General features: G+C 38.7%; 2 protein-coding genes across 3 annotated transcripts; one reads left to right on the top strand and one right to left on the bottom strand.

The window, feature by feature from the left end:
- Positions 1–728: 728 nt before the first annotated feature.
- ash2l (ash2 like, histone lysine methyltransferase complex subunit) lies at positions 729–10711 on the bottom strand. Of its 2 annotated transcripts, XM_014969052.2 has the most exons (17): positions 10606–10711; positions 9885–9951; positions 9280–9425; positions 9114–9202; positions 8936–9030; positions 8326–8421; positions 8083–8178; positions 7920–7995; positions 7134–7151; positions 3369–3471; positions 3054–3271; positions 2806–2973; positions 1832–2025; positions 1630–1722; positions 1436–1534; positions 1300–1359; positions 729–1192 (listed from the first exon to the last, which is right to left on the bottom strand). In XM_014969052.2, the coding sequence occupies exons 1-17, from the start codon at positions 10662–10664 to the stop codon at positions 1085–1087; spliced, it is 1785 nt and encodes a 594-aa protein (XP_014824538.1). In that variant the 5' UTR covers positions 10665–10711; the 3' UTR covers positions 729–1084. The 2 variants fall into 2 exon arrangements, with proteins under 2 accessions (XP_014824538.1, XP_014824539.1); XM_014969053.2 differs by lacking the exon at positions 7134–7151.
- A 4370-nt stretch (positions 10712–15081) lies between these two features.
- On the top strand, positions 15082–16494 carry pnx (posterior neuron-specific homeobox). Its single transcript, XM_088010643.1, has 2 exons — positions 15082–15426; positions 15510–16494. Exons 1-2 carry the CDS (start codon positions 15249–15251, stop codon positions 15947–15949), a joined length of 618 nt encoding a protein of 205 aa, XP_087866769.1. The 5' UTR covers positions 15082–15248; the 3' UTR covers positions 15950–16494.
- Positions 16495–17942: the final 1448 nt, after the last annotated feature.

Below are 17942 nucleotides of genomic sequence, written 5' to 3' on the forward strand. Positions count from 1 at the left end.
TCCTCATGTTCGCATCGCTATAAATTACTACCATATTCTCAGATCAATCAGTAGGAACTAATTAAAGCAAGCAACGCTTTCCAAAGCAAACTTCTCATGATTACAGGAAGTATTTTTGTTTTCTTAGAAAGAAATATTTTTCTTACTGCCATAAAAATGCTGAAATTATTTTTAGCCTGGCATGCCATTCTTTGCTCCACACCTATAAATAACTGGCTCACGGAATCGTTTTTAGAAACGGAGGCCAATTATCACGAGTCACGTGATTTCAGGTTTAATGCAAGACTTCATCAAAAATGTCTGCAATACAAAAGCAGCAACAACTTCTCTTACCTATTATTTTGAAGAATGGGAATTCGAGGAGGCTGAAACCTTCAGCTAAGCCACTGCTACTTTATTCCTTCACTAAATTATCGCGTTTTATTTAACTTCACTACTCTGTATGGGTTTTCACAAACTGAACTGGATTTTTCCAGCAGAATTTCAACAAGTGTTCCAATTAGTTGGGAAAGGTGACATCAATTTCCTGCGCAGACTACTGAACTAACTGTTTCAGTAGTCTGCCTGTTTGTGGAGACAGTCAACAAAGCCGTTCTGTTCATGTTGGCCACGCTTCCAAATACTGACTTGGTGTCCCTCTTGTTTGCCTCGGTACTTCTCAGCATGCTGCCTGCTTGATCTGCACCGCATTATCCTTCAAATCAAGACAGTTCACACAAATGAACAGCTTTTTTCCATTAAACACATTTATTTTTTAATCCAAAGTATAAAACAGTAAATAACAAAAACACAGAAAACGCTATGGATTAAGGACCAGACTCTCTTCCCAGAAGGACTGTAAAAGGATCGACTGTTGGGTGGAACGTATGGCAGATCAGGCTCCATTATGATGATGTGTCAGAGCACCAGCGATCAGTTTATTCTGATGGCACATCTCAGAAGGGGATGGTTTATGCCACCAAGTCTTAATAATCACGACTGTGGTTGTAGCTGGTGGATCTAAAGAGGGTAAATTATTTACCTATGCTCCGTTTAGCATTGTTTAGATGTCTGATGGTGGAACGGCTTATGAACTGCTCTACATTTATCCCTCCCATGGCGGGCTGCGGCGTCCGTCCACCTCCGTCTCAACGTGGTACAGCATATCCGCCAGTGTATGCTCGATCACTGCACCCCAACCCATGTCACTCATCTGAGAGAGTGAACGGAAATACATTCCAACATGAGCAATCAGCAGGTGTGGAGTTAGTTAGGTCAGATTGGTAAAAAGTAGTAAGTACATAAGTGAAAAGCTCTCACCGGTTGGTATTTAATGTCCTTAGGTGGGTATTTGAATTGAGGCCCAAAGTTGACAGAAACCTGTGAAGAAGAGAAAGTAAAGTTTACTAATCTGGTTGTTTAAGGACAGAAATACGTGTCCTGATCCTGTACTGACCGTACAGCTCTTGTACAAGGAGATTGCAGGAAAGTAGATGCCTTCAAAGAGGTTCTCAAAGGCAACTCCTTGGTTAACACCGTTTTTATAGAACAACATCTGAAATACAACACTCCAGAGTCAACACCATCAACTTCTCTAACTTTATTTGCTCAAAGATGCCTTTGAGCATGTTTGCCTTTGAGTCTCCTCACCCTGCTGGGATTCACCGACTTCAGGCTTTTCTCCGCTTTGTCTACATAGTCCTTCTCCTCAAAGTACAGGTAGCTCTTGAATTTAATAAGCGCCTGGAGAGAGAGTCATGAAAACAACCATCAATCAGAGCAGCTGGTATGAACCAATCGACAGCAGAGACTCTAACCATTGTGAGGTGAGTTTTATGTATCAGGTGCTTACCTTGTCCTTGTATGTGTCTGGAAGAGCCTTTGCTGTCTCCGTTTCATCAGGCAGCTCTATGAAGAAGCCCAGTGTGTCCCCCTGACCGTAGCTTGAGGAGTAATGCTTCCCTATCGACTGGTGAAAGCGAGTCCCCTTCTTACTCCGCCAAGAGTAGCTGAACTTGTCATAACCCAGAGGAGCCTGAAGGTTGCCTGAAATTTGAGCATAAGAAAAGAGTTCATGAGTTCGATCTCTACTGAATCTCCAGACAAAAGGAACATGCTCCATACTCTACATGGTCAGCCTGGGCATTGCCTTTCTACGCAGTTCTGCTTGTTACCCATCTCCCTTCAGTGCTCCATCCAGAAATTCACCCACTGAGTTCAATTTCTCTGATTAGATTTAAACCAGATCAATCCGCGAACAGAAGGGGCCATTCAGTCCGAGTTGACCATGTTTCCAGGTACTGAGCAATTAAAGTCGGAGGAAAAGGAGAGCATAAGACATTTTATTGTTGGCAAAGATGTAATGTCCCTACCCCCAACGGAGTTGCTTACAGCGAACGCAATTTACAGTAAGTTTAATTGAGCTGGCACATTACATACATCACAGCCAAACATCAGTGATCGAGTAAAATCAGATTCAATCCCCGCCTCCAGCAAGTCGTCACTTCTTAATAGCCAAGGGTTTAGACCACAGACAGTGTCCTGCAACTTCTAAATGTGTCTGTGCTTCAAGACACCTGAGTAAAATAATCAGATCATTAGCAGAACTCTGGAGAACTTGACTGCTTACTCAGGAGGTAATTCAGCCATTTGATTCAGGTCACTGAACCACTGACACATCTAAAAGCTGCAGGATACTGGCCCTTTAGGTCTGGAGTTGAATACTCCTGGTATGAAGCAAAGCATAGAACAAGAAGCTGGTTTTTACCAGGCTACTACATAGTAAATGTTGGTATAAAGTTTACAGTTCTGTGAGGGAATACTGACCAAGCGGTTGAGACCAGCCCAGTCTAGCTGCCGTCTCTGGGGGCATATCATCCACAGTCACTTCAAAGTACCAGGCTCCTTTCCTCACGCCGTGTGAAGCCCGGACCATGGAGTAGCCCTTTTCCCCCGTCACCGTCAGCCGGTCGTCTGAGATCTTCAGCTGAGGTGCTGCGACACATCGGGTGAAACGTTGGGTCATGATTCATGAACAGATCCTAGTCTTGGAAAGTCTGGCGACGTTGTTGTACCTCTGTCATGTAAGGCCAGCAGCACCCTCTCGTACAGACAGGCCCGGTACAGATCACCAGGAATGGGTTTTCCAGCCCAGCAGTCCAGCTCCAGTTTCTCGGGGTCCGGAGCATGAGGGTCTGGCTCTGCCAGGATGTAGCGATAGCCATCTTTGTTGAATGGGTGTTCCAGTGGGTAACCATGAGGGGGCAGTCTCTGGGCTGAGAACAACGGGTCACTGTGTAACAAAGGGTCAAATGTGAGGAACAAACAGTGAGGCTGTTTCATCACGTTCTCACTCAGAGTTGTCCCAGATTTGTATTTATACGTCATACCTCCTGGTTCTCTTTGTTGCTCCTGCAGTCGTTCCCTCCTGCTGCTGCTGCTGTTGTTTACGTTTGGCCCCCCTTCCTTTTCCAGGGCCAGGGGCCAGAGCACCTTTAAAAGCACAAGAAAGTTAAAAAGTGCAATCAAAAAAAGATGTACCCAAACAAGAGCATGAGCATTCAGCAGCAAGGGCAGCATACACTCAGCTGACAGGGGACCACAGAACACACAAACAGGTTGAAGCTGTGGCTGCTCCATTTAAGCCTCCATTAATTAGTCCCTTCAGCATTTTGCAATAGTTTTTTTTTTTTTTTTTTGCAATCAAAACCACTGATTTTGTGACACCACTTCAGAAATATTTGCAAGAAATTTCACTATATTGTTTACTTATTAAACTACTTCCAAAATCTACCTAAAAATTATGACAAAACAAATAAGCAGACAGACTGGACACAAACATTTTTATTATTTAAAAACCTTAAATAGCTAGACTTTTCTTACTCGCAGTACCAATCACGGACTACAACCCGACATAAAATAGGGCTGAGGCAGCAGGGTTATAGAAGTAAGAAACACTGTCACTTTGCAGGTGAGAGTTAGTCACTTAAACCAAATGTTTTTCATTCATTTTGCAGAAACTTTTGCATTGAACTCACATTTGTGTGACAAAAATGAGGGGGGCTTTTGATTTTGAATGAATTTCCAAGGAAGAACTGGAGGGACTACTTGAGCCATTTTACTTCCACATTTATACTGGCAGCTTTTAATACATGTCACATATCCAAGAATTATATAAATAAATAGTAAATTTACTATTTATTTATTATTAACTTAATCACCTTTAATAACTAGAATAGTGCTATGATTAAGTTTTTGAAGCATAGACCTCTAGATATCCATGTAAAAAAAAAAAAAAAATATATATATATATATATATATATATATATATATATATATATATATATATATATATATATATATATATATATATATATATATATATATATATATATATATTTATTTATTGTTTGTGCAAGTTAGACCTGATCTCAAATAAGAACCCAAAGATGATGAAAGGATTTTTTTTTATCAAATGCTTTTAAAAACAATCTATAAGAGCAATAAAAGACATACTGGTAGTGTCAGTGCAAGTTTTCTTTTTATAACTTGGAAATATCCATTTATTACATTGGTGTGAAACAATGTCTACCACTTCAATTGTCATCATAAAACGACTAAAATACATAGATTTTGTGTCCTGTTCACATCTGGAATAGAAGAATATTTGCCATTGTTTTTAACTCTTTCCCATCAGCCATCAGTGATCATTCTTAGCTGATATCCAAGGACGCCCAGCTCCTCATTGCTAAGTCAGAATACATCAGTCAAACAGCTGCAGACAGACCTCAGACCACAGTCTCTGAGCGTTTCTGGAATAACAGTGAGCGCTCAACCAGCAGCAGTCTGAGCTGCTCTGTGTAGGTTCATAACACACAAAGTCGAATCGTCTGAAAAACGGTTTGTAGTGAAACAACAGGAGGTGAATACGTCAGACTGCCAGTGAACACATGAACACAAAGGCAAAGCAGGTTATTTGGCCAACATGGGTGAAAGACCAGGAACATAACAGCAGGAATTAACGTCACCTAACTTTCTGGGGGCCTACTGTTTTAATTTTCAATGCTTTGTACCAAGATGATTGTTGTTTTGTTGTTTTTTTTTATATATATATATACATTACCTACAGGATATTTGAAAGTACAGATGCAATGACCCACTTTTTTCCACTTCCGATATCTTCAGATATCTGAGGTTTTGTATCGGCCGATACCAATCAGATTGCTGCTGAATTGACCTAAAACAATTTTTTTTTAACAGACATAAATGTACTGAATTACAAATTTATTTGATAACTCCGCACCAGTACAGCTCACTTAAATAAACCCATAGCGTCACAAGCTTGGTCAACCATGGAAAATCATCTTTAATTTGTTCAGTCAGTGGGATTAGGAGTAGAACAGCCGATGTGAAATAAATGAGAAGGAAAGTGAAACTGACAGAAACAATGGTTTGACTACCTTGATCAAACATGTTCAGTATAAACTTTAACAAACCTTCTTTCAAATAGTTCAGAAAGTGCAGTTAGTAATTCTAAATATAACGTAAAATAAATGAAACAGCTTGACATCACTCAGAACACAAAGTACAGATTAGATTGAATAGATCTGCTCTTTTGGATCGGGAACGTCGTCACCAATACCCGATCTGGAATTTTTTCAATATCTAGATATCTACAGACATCAATATCAGATCAGTGCAGCTCTATTTGAAAGTGCTTAAAATAATAAAATATGAGAATCAGTAACAACTATACAAACTCAATAAAATAGATATAAATATAAATGAAACCATAATAAGGATATGACTACTACCCATCACTTGTCCTAATAACATGTAAAGTCCTCAGACCCAGAGAACTATTTGAGGAACAGGACTCATTCAAGGAGGAAAAAATGAGCTTTTTCTACCTCCGTTTAAAGAGAGGGAGGATGATGAGGCTAATTAGCATAAGGGAAGGCCAACAGCAACTAAAAAATGGCACTCTGCTCTCAGGTAGACTTCACCCTGGAGGCAGACTGTCATTTCACACAGGAAGCTTCTAAAGGACGTCAGAGCCTGTTAGCAGCAAGCCAGACATGTGGAAGCTACAGCGAATTGCAAAAGAAGTCATACCCCTGAAACCTTTTCTGATTTTGTCACATAACCACCAATATGTATTATTTTTATTGGGGTTTTATGTGACAGGCCAACACAAAGAGGTCCATAAATGTTACTGTGGGGAAAAAATACATGATTTTCTTTTTCTTTTTTCTTTTTTTACCAATAAAAACATGGAAAATGTGACTTGATGAATTTGTATTCAGAACCATTAAGTCTGAATATGATGCTATATAGAACCAAACATTGATGCATTTCTTTTGAATCACGTTTATCACAAAAAATCTTTGTTAAACATCCTTACACATACATTCTATTTCTCTATAGAAGTTGCAAAACACACTATTAGTTGTGCTTTTCTTTTTATTGCAATCTTCATCTTGTGGTCTTCTTACAACATTCCTTTCTACTCTCATTAATGAATAAACTATAAAATCCATCAATAAACTATAATATCCATTATTACTTCCATAAACAGAAAGTTTCGTTTTCTCATCTGACCAGAGCTTCTTCTTCCACTTGTTCCTTGTATCCATTACAAGGCTGGTGGAAAAATCACTAACTATACCTTATGGTTTTGTAAAGGTAAATTCAAAACGTTCATATTTGAATTTGTGGAAAAAATTTTTTAAATTAAAACCATAAATCATTTGTGCTTCCACATAATTATCCACTAGTTTGTGTTGGTCTGTCACAGAAAATCCCAATAAAACATTGAAATTTGTTGTTGCGACATGGAATATGTGGTACGAATACTTATGCAAGGCACTGTATGTTCAATGGTTTGGGGGTTGCTGCACAGAGCCGATGCAAAAAATAAAATAAAAAAAAAGCAGACAGGGAGGTTACATCAGCACATGGATGAAGTTGCCCACAAGATGCTTATTAGGAATCATGTTTTGGTTTGAGATAGCAGAGTAAAGGGATTTGAGGGATTGTGCTGGAGGAGAGGGGTCGAGGGGGGACTAAAACCTCAGAGCCAACTTCTATCCAGCAGATTACAAGACACACAAACACACTGAGAAGCTCCAGGTGTCAAAATGTAACATATTCACCTGAGAAAGAAGATCCACCTGGAAAACAATGCACACAAACACTCCGGTCATCATTTCTGGACACTGCCTGCATTCAGGCTTGGCTTTTTTTTGTTTGTTTTTGGTTTTTGTTTTTAACAAGTAACCTGATTATTTTTGCTGTTTGTGAACAAAATCCAAACTCCTTAAAGCAATCAATTATTGTCAGTTTTAAGTAAATGTGTAGGTTGTGTGAAAATAAAGATGACAAAGAATAGAATTTATTTTTGGACATGTGATTTTAGCATAAATATAAGGTCAGTAGTCAAATACTTCCACATATGCATATTATATATTTTCAGCAAGCAGTTTAGATAATAGCTAGTTATTCTTTAAATATAATAACCAACAGCAAATCCTTGTATAGATTTAACAACTCAGTGTTTCATGAGCATAATATAAATTCTGGGTTGGTTTATTACTTTGCTTCTAACATTCTTGAAAACTTCTCATTTTGAAGAGATCAATAGTTTCTTCAATGAGTGGTTTATTTCTTTTGTTATGTGTAATTGTCAATAAATAGTATCTGCACCAAGATAGTGATTCCATTCAGGTCTGGTATGAATGTCTGTTCTGAATATCTAAACAGTAACAGGACAGAACAACTCAAGGTGGAACAAAAACATTTGCTGCCTTCGTTTGCATAAGTTTAACCGTCTGTAGGCATGTATGAATACATGAAAACATTCTCAAACACTATGCTTCTTCTAGTAAAGGATGGCTCAAAAAACAAGCTGATCTATGACAGTTTCTTTATTTAACTCTTACCATTGAGCCCACCGGCTGCTGGGGTTCCAGTGGTCTGTTTCTGAGTGTCATATGAGGGTCCTATGCTTCCCAGGTCCTAAGCAGAAAAGAACACAAACCTTCACAAAACATTCAGATTGAGTTGAAACATGGTGTGTGTGTTTACATACTTAGCAGTAATTACCTGATCTAAAAGGCCAAACTTGGGGTACTCCTCCTCCGGATCCTTACTGCCGGGGTCAGGGTGTTCTTTCACAAGGAACACATCTCGCTCTTTGCTCTAGAAAATTAACAAAACAATACAACAATAATGGTATGCTTATTTGATGAATCCTGGAACTCAGAATGAAAAGAACCCCGGTGTGTATGGGGAGAGGGACGAGTGTATTCAAAGCGACCACTGGTCTCCAGGAACACTCTACGTTACCATTGTCTTCACTATGTTGTTGGGCCAGGTGAGCTTCCCCGGTCTCTGACGGGTCGTCATGCATTCCCAGTGCTTATCAATAAATGGAATGATATCCTGCAAAAAAAAAAACATGGAGGAATGTGAATGAAGAAAATAATTCTCACTCAGCATGTTTTTATTTTTTGATTGTAAAGAGCAGATTAGTGGGCAATAATAATAAGGAGCTGAATGGGGGTGTTACAGGGGAAGGGAGGCAGAAGTTCTAATGATGCTAGGTCCAACTAGGTGTTTTCCACATCTTAGTGGTTGCCATGGAGATGAAATGATTTCTCAAACATGCATAAAATAATCAAGGTCACACTCCAGGTATATTTTTGATGAAGGAATAATGTAGCTCAAAAAAGTTGATTTTACACAATATCACCCCTTTAAAATGTTTTAACATGTTGAAATCTATATAATTAATTAAAATTAACATGTGGCCCTAGTTTTAGTGAATCTCTTCGTATTTGACATAATAATCAAAATTGTAATTGGAAAAAAAAAACAGTGAGTTTGAGTTACACATTAAAATCCTTTCTTTATGACCACCCAAGGTCACCAGCACCTTAAAAAGATCCACTCCCACCTTATCTTTGGAGAACATGGTCTTAGGATGCTCATCTTGTGTTCTGGACCTCCATGTGAGGTTCGCCAAAGCTGTGAGGCACATTTCCTTCAAGTCTAACAAAACACACAGTGGAATAATTAACATACTAAAAAGGAACGAACCTCGATAGTCGGGTTTCAGCACCCAGAATACCTACTGGCTTGTTTCCTGAGGAAGTATGTGTTGCCGCTGTGATGGCAGACATTGCAGTGAAACACGTAATTGGTCATGAAGGGAAGACATGTCCTGTGGTGGAAACAGGCAGTTAACAGCTGCATGTGCATCAAACAGAAGCCGACACCTATATTCTGAACAAAACATACGCGGTTTCGATCCCAAACGTTTCCGCTGTGAACCACTTCATGCACAAGGCGCATTGCAGCTCCACCTCCCCGAGCTGCCGCCCGCTCTCCTCATCCCCGGATCCTGTCAGAGCATCGGCGGCTTCTGAGCCATCGCCAGCAGCTTCCTGATGAAAACACCGCCACACAGTCATAAAAACTAAACATCACCCATAAATAGCATGCACTGTTAGGTAGGGAAGCATTCTTTAAATATAACTTCTGACCAAAGCAGGAAGTTGTTAATTTTGCCACTAAGTTCCTTGTTGGAGAACAGCAGGATGTGCAGTAAGTACTGAAATATTCAACAGTAGTGGCACTACTACTGGCAAGAAGTAGTGCCATTCTTTGAAATGCTTTCAAAGAATGGCACTACCCTCTGTTGACAGCTAAATGCAAGAAACATTTACATGCCGTTTGTTTGATTACATAAAGACACCAGCAAACTTTACATTTGTGCTTTAAGAGCTCACACTTTCTAACTACACAAGATGTATTAAGATAAACAGCATGTTAAATGAGACTGAAAATAATTTAAAAAGTAAATGTTAATCTCAAACATATTAATACCAAAATGAAAATATTACCATCCCCTCTTTGCCACTTGATGACTCTGTATCCATACTGGGAGGCTGTTCCCCAAAGGAGGCATCCCTGAAATTCAGAAGAGAGACGAAAACATTTAAACATTTAGTTCTGCATTTTAGGCTTTTTTTTTTTTTTTTAGCAAAAAACAGTATGAGAGTCACTACCTATTCTGTCGAACCGTCTTGTTTTTCACCCATAACAAAGCTATTCTCACTTTCTCACTAAAGGCATTCTGTTCTGCAACCATTTAAGCTACTTCAGTCGGTATTCGCATGCAAAATGGAGCTTATGCAGCCAAACTTGCGGTAAATTAATACTTAGTACTATAAATGTACTAATTTAAAACTTGATTTTAGGGTGTTTAGAGAACGTTGTTAGCTATAATTTGAATGAATATTATTGAATGAGTATGAAATTCAAGTGAACAAATATAAACTGTCACGCTTTAATTTGCAGAGTTCGCATGCATGGTGCCAAGCGAAATGATATTTAACCGTCAGTAAATAAGGTGTAGGTACGTTTTGTGGTTTTAAAAAATAGCTTTGTTGTTTCATTTTACTCGTGGCAGTTCGTGTGCACATCATTTGTTAGCTAGCTATTCTGCTAACGGTCTTCCTCCTGAAAACGCGCCTTACATGTCTGCGAAACTTTAATATGTCAGCTGAATTACTATGATAACTTCTGTAATTTTCGGGAAAGATGGACACAAAACAGACATACCCGACAGCCAAGTCCTTTTCTGCTGCAGCTACGGTACCCGCTTGCAATTCAGACGCCATGTTTAGAAATCAATGAAAACAAAAAAGTATCGCGGGAGTGCGACTTCCGCTTTTTCTTTTTGATGAAAGCAATAGCGACACAGCAGGTTACAAAAAGAACTACAATTGAAGTCAATAGAGTGTTCTAAAACTTACATTTATTTGTTGTAAATTATAATCAAAACCGTGCAGACTTTGAAAGAGAGATGTTTTTTTTCCATAGTATCCAAGTTTGATTAAATTATTTTTTTATTTGAAATTTATGTCGATATGTAACATATCATTTCAAGTACATTGAAATTTGTGGTTATAAAGCAATAAAATATGTTTCCACATTGAAACAAAAAACTTTTTAACCCAATATATATAATTTTAATGAAAAGGGTGGTCTGAGGTACCAAAACTGTTATTTCCCTTTTTTCGCTCTTTTCATTAATATTGGAAAAGGAACACAAATGCTCAGCACGGTGTCACTCAGACTGTCTTTTTTGTGTCTGCTAAAAATCAATCATGTGAGGAGAAGTCCTTGTCTATCATAATGGACTCTCCACTTTCACAGTTTCTAAAGATGTTTGATCCAATGACTCTGACATTTCATTTTTATTCGACCAAATGAAATGATCTACCTCGTCACCCTCCCTGCAGTGTTATTTAAAAAGGTTTTTCCTGCTCTGTATTTTTGGAATTTGCGGCATGTCACTTTTAACACACATGGACCCAAGTTCTTTTAAGCAAGCAGCTGTTAAGCCATTCAGATTCTACACAGCGTAAAAATTACAGGCCTTTCTCCAAGATCCCATTTATATCAAAACTTATCTAAAAAATAGTGGAAGAACAGTTAATTGTTTATACAGAAAAACATAAATTTAGTCTGGCTTTTGTAAACACTCCACAGACACTGCTCTACTCAAAGTTTCTAGTGACGTGTCAGCTGACTCTGGAGCAGCCACTATAGTGGTTCTCCTGGATCTTACACACATTTTTGTCACTGTAGATCACAGTATTTCAGAGATGTGGTCCATCATGTCTGGCTCCAGAGCAGCATAGCTCCTACCTTGCAGAACATCAAGTGTTTTTGTAACCCAGACTGCATCTGACTCCCAGAGCCTCCTATGTGGGACACCACAGGGCTGAGTCTTAGGACCTATTCTCTTTTTTCCTCGCCAAGGCAAAAATAATCAGGCAGTTTTCTAATGTGTCATCTTTTCCATGCAGATGATATCCAGCTCCACTACTGAATATTCAATGTTGTAATTAACTGTTTCCATTACACTAAACAGTGGTAGTTACTTGCAGGTGAGCTCTTATCAGACCTTAACTAATTAATGTCCCAGAGAACAGAATTCAGAATATTACTTCACAGACTTGTCGTCACAAAGGTTCTCTCTCGTTACGCTCGTTCACCCCTTCCTTTAATTGCTTTCCACTAAAGAGTAACAGGAAACAAGGCTTTTTGTGGATGTAGGACCACCTCACACCACTTTCAGTTATTAAGATCTTTGCAGGGTTGTTCACTCACCAGCATGAATGCAACGAGCACAATAGCAAGTGTGCCAGCAGAGTTTGGACAAAGAAGCACTGGAATGCTGAAAACCTCCCCTGGTGTTGTCTTAAACGCCCTCAAGTGATTAAGGAGATAATGGCGGTGTGCTCTCCTCTTCTTCCCTCTTCTAGAGAAGACACATCTGTGACATTTGGATGAAGATGTGACTGTCACACTGTAAATTAAACCACATGTTTATTAATCAGCACATCATGCAATGATTTTATGAGAACATTTCCAGATTGTGGAAAGAGATCATCTGAAAAGGGATGTTGTGCATTTGTGTTCAACTCCTTTCCAACACTTCCAGCTGTAAGTCTTTGGAATATGCCTCTGCTGGATTTGCAAATGACATTTTTGCTCACTCACTTTTGCAAACTTACTCAAGCTCATTTAGACTGGAAGCAGAGACACAGAGCAAGTGATTTCAGGTGTTTTCACAGATTCTCAGGTCTAGATTTTGACCGTTTAAGCACATGAAAATAACTTGACATAAATAATTTCATTAACCTGAGAACTGCCTTAATTCTCTGTGGCATAGATTCAACATGGTGTCTCAGTTATATCAAATCAATCGCAAAATTTAAATAATGCAGGTTGGGAACACTAAATGCATGATTGTGAAACACTTTGTTAATCATTTCTTCTTGTTGTTCTGAGTCTATCCCCGACTCTCTTGTACTGAGAGATAAAGCCCAGGGTCAGAGAAGGTCAAGCCAACTGTAGACATCTGCTAATTGTCCTGGTGGGCCGGCCTGTCCCAGTCCAACAATACCAGCCGCTCTGTAGATGTCGGTAGCTGGGAGCGATGTGGCAGCTGTCACATTCAGGAACATTTACTCCAGTCCTGCCTCCCCCTCAGTGACCCTTACCTCCTCTCCCCTGCTGTAATCTGAATCCCCCCCATGATGCCGAGAGCTGCAGCCATTAAAGTTATTAGGAAACTATCAGCAGTAATGTGGGCTAAAAGGTGAGGCAGTCAGGATTAATTATAAAGGTAATGGAGATGTTCAAAGCTTAGTGGGGAGTTTAAATATAAAAACATGAGCATAGGGACTTACAGAAGAATTCACACCCTTTACAGTTGCAATGTTTTGTGATTAATTGGGATTTTATGTGACAGACTAATACAAACTACTTTGTAGAAACTGCTTTGCACTAATACAAACACTATATATACAGGTCCTTCTCAAAAAATTAGCATATTGTGATAAAGTTAATTATTTTCCATAATGTAATGATAAAAATTAAACTGTCATATATTTTAGATTCATTGCACACCAACTGAAATATTTCTGGTCTTTTATTGTTTTAATACTGATGATTTTGGCAAACAGCTCATGAAAACCCAAAATCCCTGTCTCAAAGAATTTGCATATTTCATCCGACCAATAAAAGAAATGTGTTTTAATACCAAAAAAGTTAACCTTCAAATAATTATGTTAAGTTATGCATTCAATACTTGGTCAGGAATCCTTTTGCAGCCTTCAATGCGGCGTGGAGGCAATCAGCCTGTGGCTCTGCTGAGGTGTTATGGAGGTCCAGTCACCTCTTCTCGTTTTGCAGCGTTTTCTGCCACACTTTTTCCTTCCCACTGAGGTGCCTTGATACAGCACTCTGGGAACAGTCTATGCGTTCAGAAATTTCTTTCTGTGTCTCACCCTCTTGCTTGAGGGTGTCAGTGATGGCCTTCTGGACAGCAGTCAGGTCAGCAGTCTGACCCATGATTGCGGTTTTGAGTAATGAACCAGGCTGGGAGTTTTTAAAGGCCTCAGGAATCTTTTGCAGGTGTTTAGAGTTACTTTGTTGATTCAGATGATTAATTCGGTTAATTGCTCGTTCAGAGAATCTTTTCATGATATGCTAATTTTTTGAGACAGGGATTTGGGGTTTTCATGAGCTGTTTGCCAAACTTATCAGTATTAAAACAATAAAAGACCAGAAATATTTCAGTTGGTGTGCAATGAATCTAAAATATATGACAGTTTAATTTTTAACATTACATTATGGAAAATTATGAACTTTATCACAATATGCTAATTTTTTGAGAAGGACCTGTATGTGTACATAATACTTGTTTTTCGATGCTTTAGCAGAAATCAAAAAAGTGTGAGATGCATTTATTTCTCTTCCGTTCCCATGGGACCAAAACTTTAGTGTGTCGCTGCAAGTACAGCTTTCAGCTCGGCTAGAAACACAAACTTATTTATTTGCTAAATGCCACAATAATAAGACAAAGAACATGTCGAGATTGATTTTTTTTTTATGTCTTCAAGATCAGAAGAAGCTCAGTACTTGACCCAGTTCCACCGGATCTGTCAGGAGAATTTTTTTTAATCTCTAAAATGTTCTCAACAGTTTTTTGGCATTTAGCAAATAGAAAACAATTTTTGTAATTCTAAATAAACTAAAACAAGAGAAGTTTGGTCTGATTTAACTTCAGACAGTGACAAAAAGAGTATTTTTATTTGAAGCAAACCTCTCGTTTCAACTGTACAATCCCAATACAATGCACTAACATGAAGAAATGGGAAGAGGTTCAAACTTTGATCACTTTTGCACAAGGGATTGCAAGAGAGTTGGAATAATGAGATGTTCTGTCATAAACTTGTCTTTGCCCCTCCTTTCCCCCCAAACACACACACACACACACACACACGCACGCACGCACGCGCGCGCGCGCACACACACACAAGCCACACAATAACAGGACAAATGGTGCTTTTGGAAACTGTAACACAAAGACGAAGAGGTTCCAACTTTCCCCTCCACGGGTCTATAAATTAGCATCACAACGAGCCTTCACCCGTGAAAAAATCTCCTATTTGCAAACAATGACAAGTCCGAGTACAAAAAGTAACACGGAGGGAATGAAAGAGCGCACATTTTGACCAGATGCCGCACAATAATTAACAAGCTCAGGGGGCCCTCCGGATCCTCCTCATTTACATTGTGAAGGGCCAGCACGGGGGTCCCACAAGGCCGGAGCGTGTCTGCAAAAGTTACGATTGTTCCTGTGAGCCGAATGGCCTCACTTAGAATAAAATGCACATCTGAAAGAGATGCCTATATATATATATATTGACTCACAAGGGGCCCGGGAGGCCCCAGAAGCAGACATGCAGCCAGTTACAGTCAAAGTACCACAGAGCCAAAGAACACCATTTTCAGTGGAGGATATCTTGAATCCGACTAAGTTTACCCGGAAATTAAACTCGACTGGGGAGGAATCAGCTGCAGGTGAAAAATCAGCTCAAATCTTATTTAGAATCTTTTCAAATTGTCGATGACTTTAACTTTTTTTCTCCTTTTTTCTTCTTTAGAAAATCATAATCCTAATGAGGGAGATGGAAAGACGGAGCACCATACGGTGGGTAAAACAGAGTCACTACCCCGGCTCAAGGTGAAGAGTCGTCGGATCCGCACCGCCTTCACCCCGGAACAGCTGCGGGTTCTGGAGTTCAGCTTCCAGAGAAGCCACTACCTGTCGGTGCTGGAGCGTCACACGATCGCCGCGGCCCTCCGTCTGTCCGAGACTCAGGTCAAGATCTGGTTCCAGAACCGACGCACCAAGTGGAGGAAGGAGACCGTGACTGTGCGGGGAAAGGAGGAGGAAGAGGAGCAGCGCGGCTTCATCCCGGCGTTCCCGTCCCACCCTGCGGTCTGCGCGGCTCTAACCTGCGGGCCCCTGTACCAGCAAGGCCCCCGGCTCCGGCTGGTTCCTACGCTGCCTCTCGTACCCTACCCATACTGTTACACATGAAACGTAATAGGAACTCCAGCTTGAAATGGGCCAGAATCAGAAAACTCCTCCAGAACCTGCAGCAACGTTTGGAGGAATTTGTTGCCAGATTGTGACTGTCCAGAAAGTATTTCAATAGGAGAAATGTGACATGTTTTCTACTTTATTTTTACTTTTTGATAAGAGTAAATGTTTTTTTTTCTTTAACTGATTTAATTTTATTTATTATTGCATTGATATTTTGTTAAGTAGAAGTTATAAGCAGCTTAATAAGACCCTCAAAGGTGTATCAGAATAATTTTATACTTTTGTGGACATAAAATATTTTCGTTTTGGTTTCACGTTTGTTTAATAAATTATCATAATGTGGAATCTCTTGTGGGTGTTTTTTTACACTTGAGGTCAGATTCTGTAAATTTAGAAATGTGGTAAAGATCAGAGTTATTATTTCCAGATAGGCTAAAAAATGGAAAAATGTTTGAACTACTTCATGCCGTTTCTTTACGTTACAAACAAGATGAACAAGAAATCTACTAAAAATGTGGTAAAAAAAAAAAAAAAAAGAATGCCTGTTCATCAACTCCTACACATTGTTGGATCTTAACTAGTTTGTTTTTAATTCAGATTTTTTTAAAAAGCTAATATAAAAGAAAAAAAAAATCAAAAAGGGTTCTCCATTCATACAGATGTGTATTTCAGTTAATAAAGCAAAAATAAATAAATAAAATGATTTACTGTACTTCAAAAGTTGTTAATCTAGAAATCAATTTAAGCGACTACAAGAAAAAAAAATAGCTGAGTAAAATTCGTAAATAATTTAAAAATAAACTGATAGTGTCGTTTTGGGCAGACAAACTTATGTTTTTCTAAAATAAAATTCCTAAACCAAAAGCATGAATTTCAATTTGTGTCGTGTTGATTAAAAAATTACTAAAAAAAAAAAAAAGTGTCGAAGTCAAAATTTTGGTAAAGTTTGTTTTTCTGACCAGTACAGAGGTGCTGCAGCTGCGGTTCTGACCAGTAGACGGCGACATATAACACATTCATACGAGTGGCTGATCTTGGAAGTAACCACCTATGTCCAGCAAACATTTCCATGTTTTTACCCATCAAGTAATGTATTATTGCAAATGTGAAATGTCAGCATCATGGGAAAACAGAAAATATTTTTCAGAGTGAACTTTAAAGACTTTAACTGCATTGCTTGTTCAGATCCACACATATAGTTTTTACTGAGATGCTCAATTCTTGTCAAACTGATGAATTTGTTACTTTTTATGTACAATAAAAAAAACAACATAAAATGAAACTCCACCACTGAATTTGGTCTTTTTGTAAAAAGTCTTTTTGACACACTTATCACAAACAGAAACAATCCTTCTGCGGCACATCTGCATGTAATTTGGCTCCCACTCTCCTCAGATGTCAGGCCATTTTTAACCCAGCAGCATATCCAGCAAAAACTGGGACAGAAACAAAGCACTGGTGCATTTTAAAGAACCATCTGGTGGCCTTAAAACCAATATTTCCATTTCCATTTCAGAAGCCAGCTAATTTTTCACTGAGTAAAGTTTGAGACCATTGTAGAATAAACATCATGGAGAGAGTAAATGGGGCATGTATCACATTTTTTAATAAGGAAGAAAAAATAAAATAACATCAGCAATAGTCCCTTCACCTCACAAATATGTACTTTGTGTTGATCTGTATCAAAAAATCCCAGATAAAATATATAATCATTTATTTTTGTGACTTGACATATATATGCAAAAGTTAAAAGTTAAGAGTTCTTTTTCACGGCAGTGTAAAAATTAATCATGAGATAAAATGCTGAGGGACCTTTAGATCCTGAAGAGGATGATGGAGTCAAACCTAAATCCATCTACAGCAGAGATAATTGTTACCAGATGGACAGGAAAGAAAACAGAGATAAAGAAGGCTTCTGATGTCCAGCTGGAAAATTAGTCCAGGCCTGAGTTTATTTTAGGTTTCTGTTTGATGATTTAGATAACTG

This window comes from Poecilia mexicana, unplaced genomic scaffold (assembly GCF_051168715.1).
Source record: "Poecilia mexicana isolate PSO_F unplaced genomic scaffold, ASM5116871v1 scaffold_12, whole genome shotgun sequence".
Lineage (NCBI taxonomy): Eukaryota > Metazoa > Chordata > Actinopteri > Cyprinodontiformes > Poeciliidae > Poecilia > Poecilia mexicana.

Bases quoted from the DNA above. Each gene is read 5' to 3' on its own strand.
- ash2l (XM_014969052.2), bottom strand. From the start codon at position 10,664: ATGGCGTCTGAATTGCAAGCGGGTACCGTAGCTGCAGCAGAAAAGGAC. The intron at 9,952-10,605 runs GTATGTCTGTTT...TCTGAATTTCAG, and splicing joins GAAAAGGACTTGGCTGTCGG to GGATGCCTCCTTTGGGGAAC. The intron at 9,031-9,113 runs GTAGGTATTCTG...GTGTTTTGTTAG, and splicing joins CTTCCTCAGGAAACAAGCCA to ACTTGAAGGAAATGTGCCTC.
- pnx (XM_088010643.1), top strand. From the start codon at position 15,249: ATGCCTATATATATATATATTGACTCACAAGGGGCCCGGGAGGCCCCA. The intron at 15,427-15,509 runs GTGAAAAATCAG...TTTCTTCTTTAG, and splicing joins TGGGGAGGAATCAGCTGCAG to AAAATCATAATCCTAATGAG.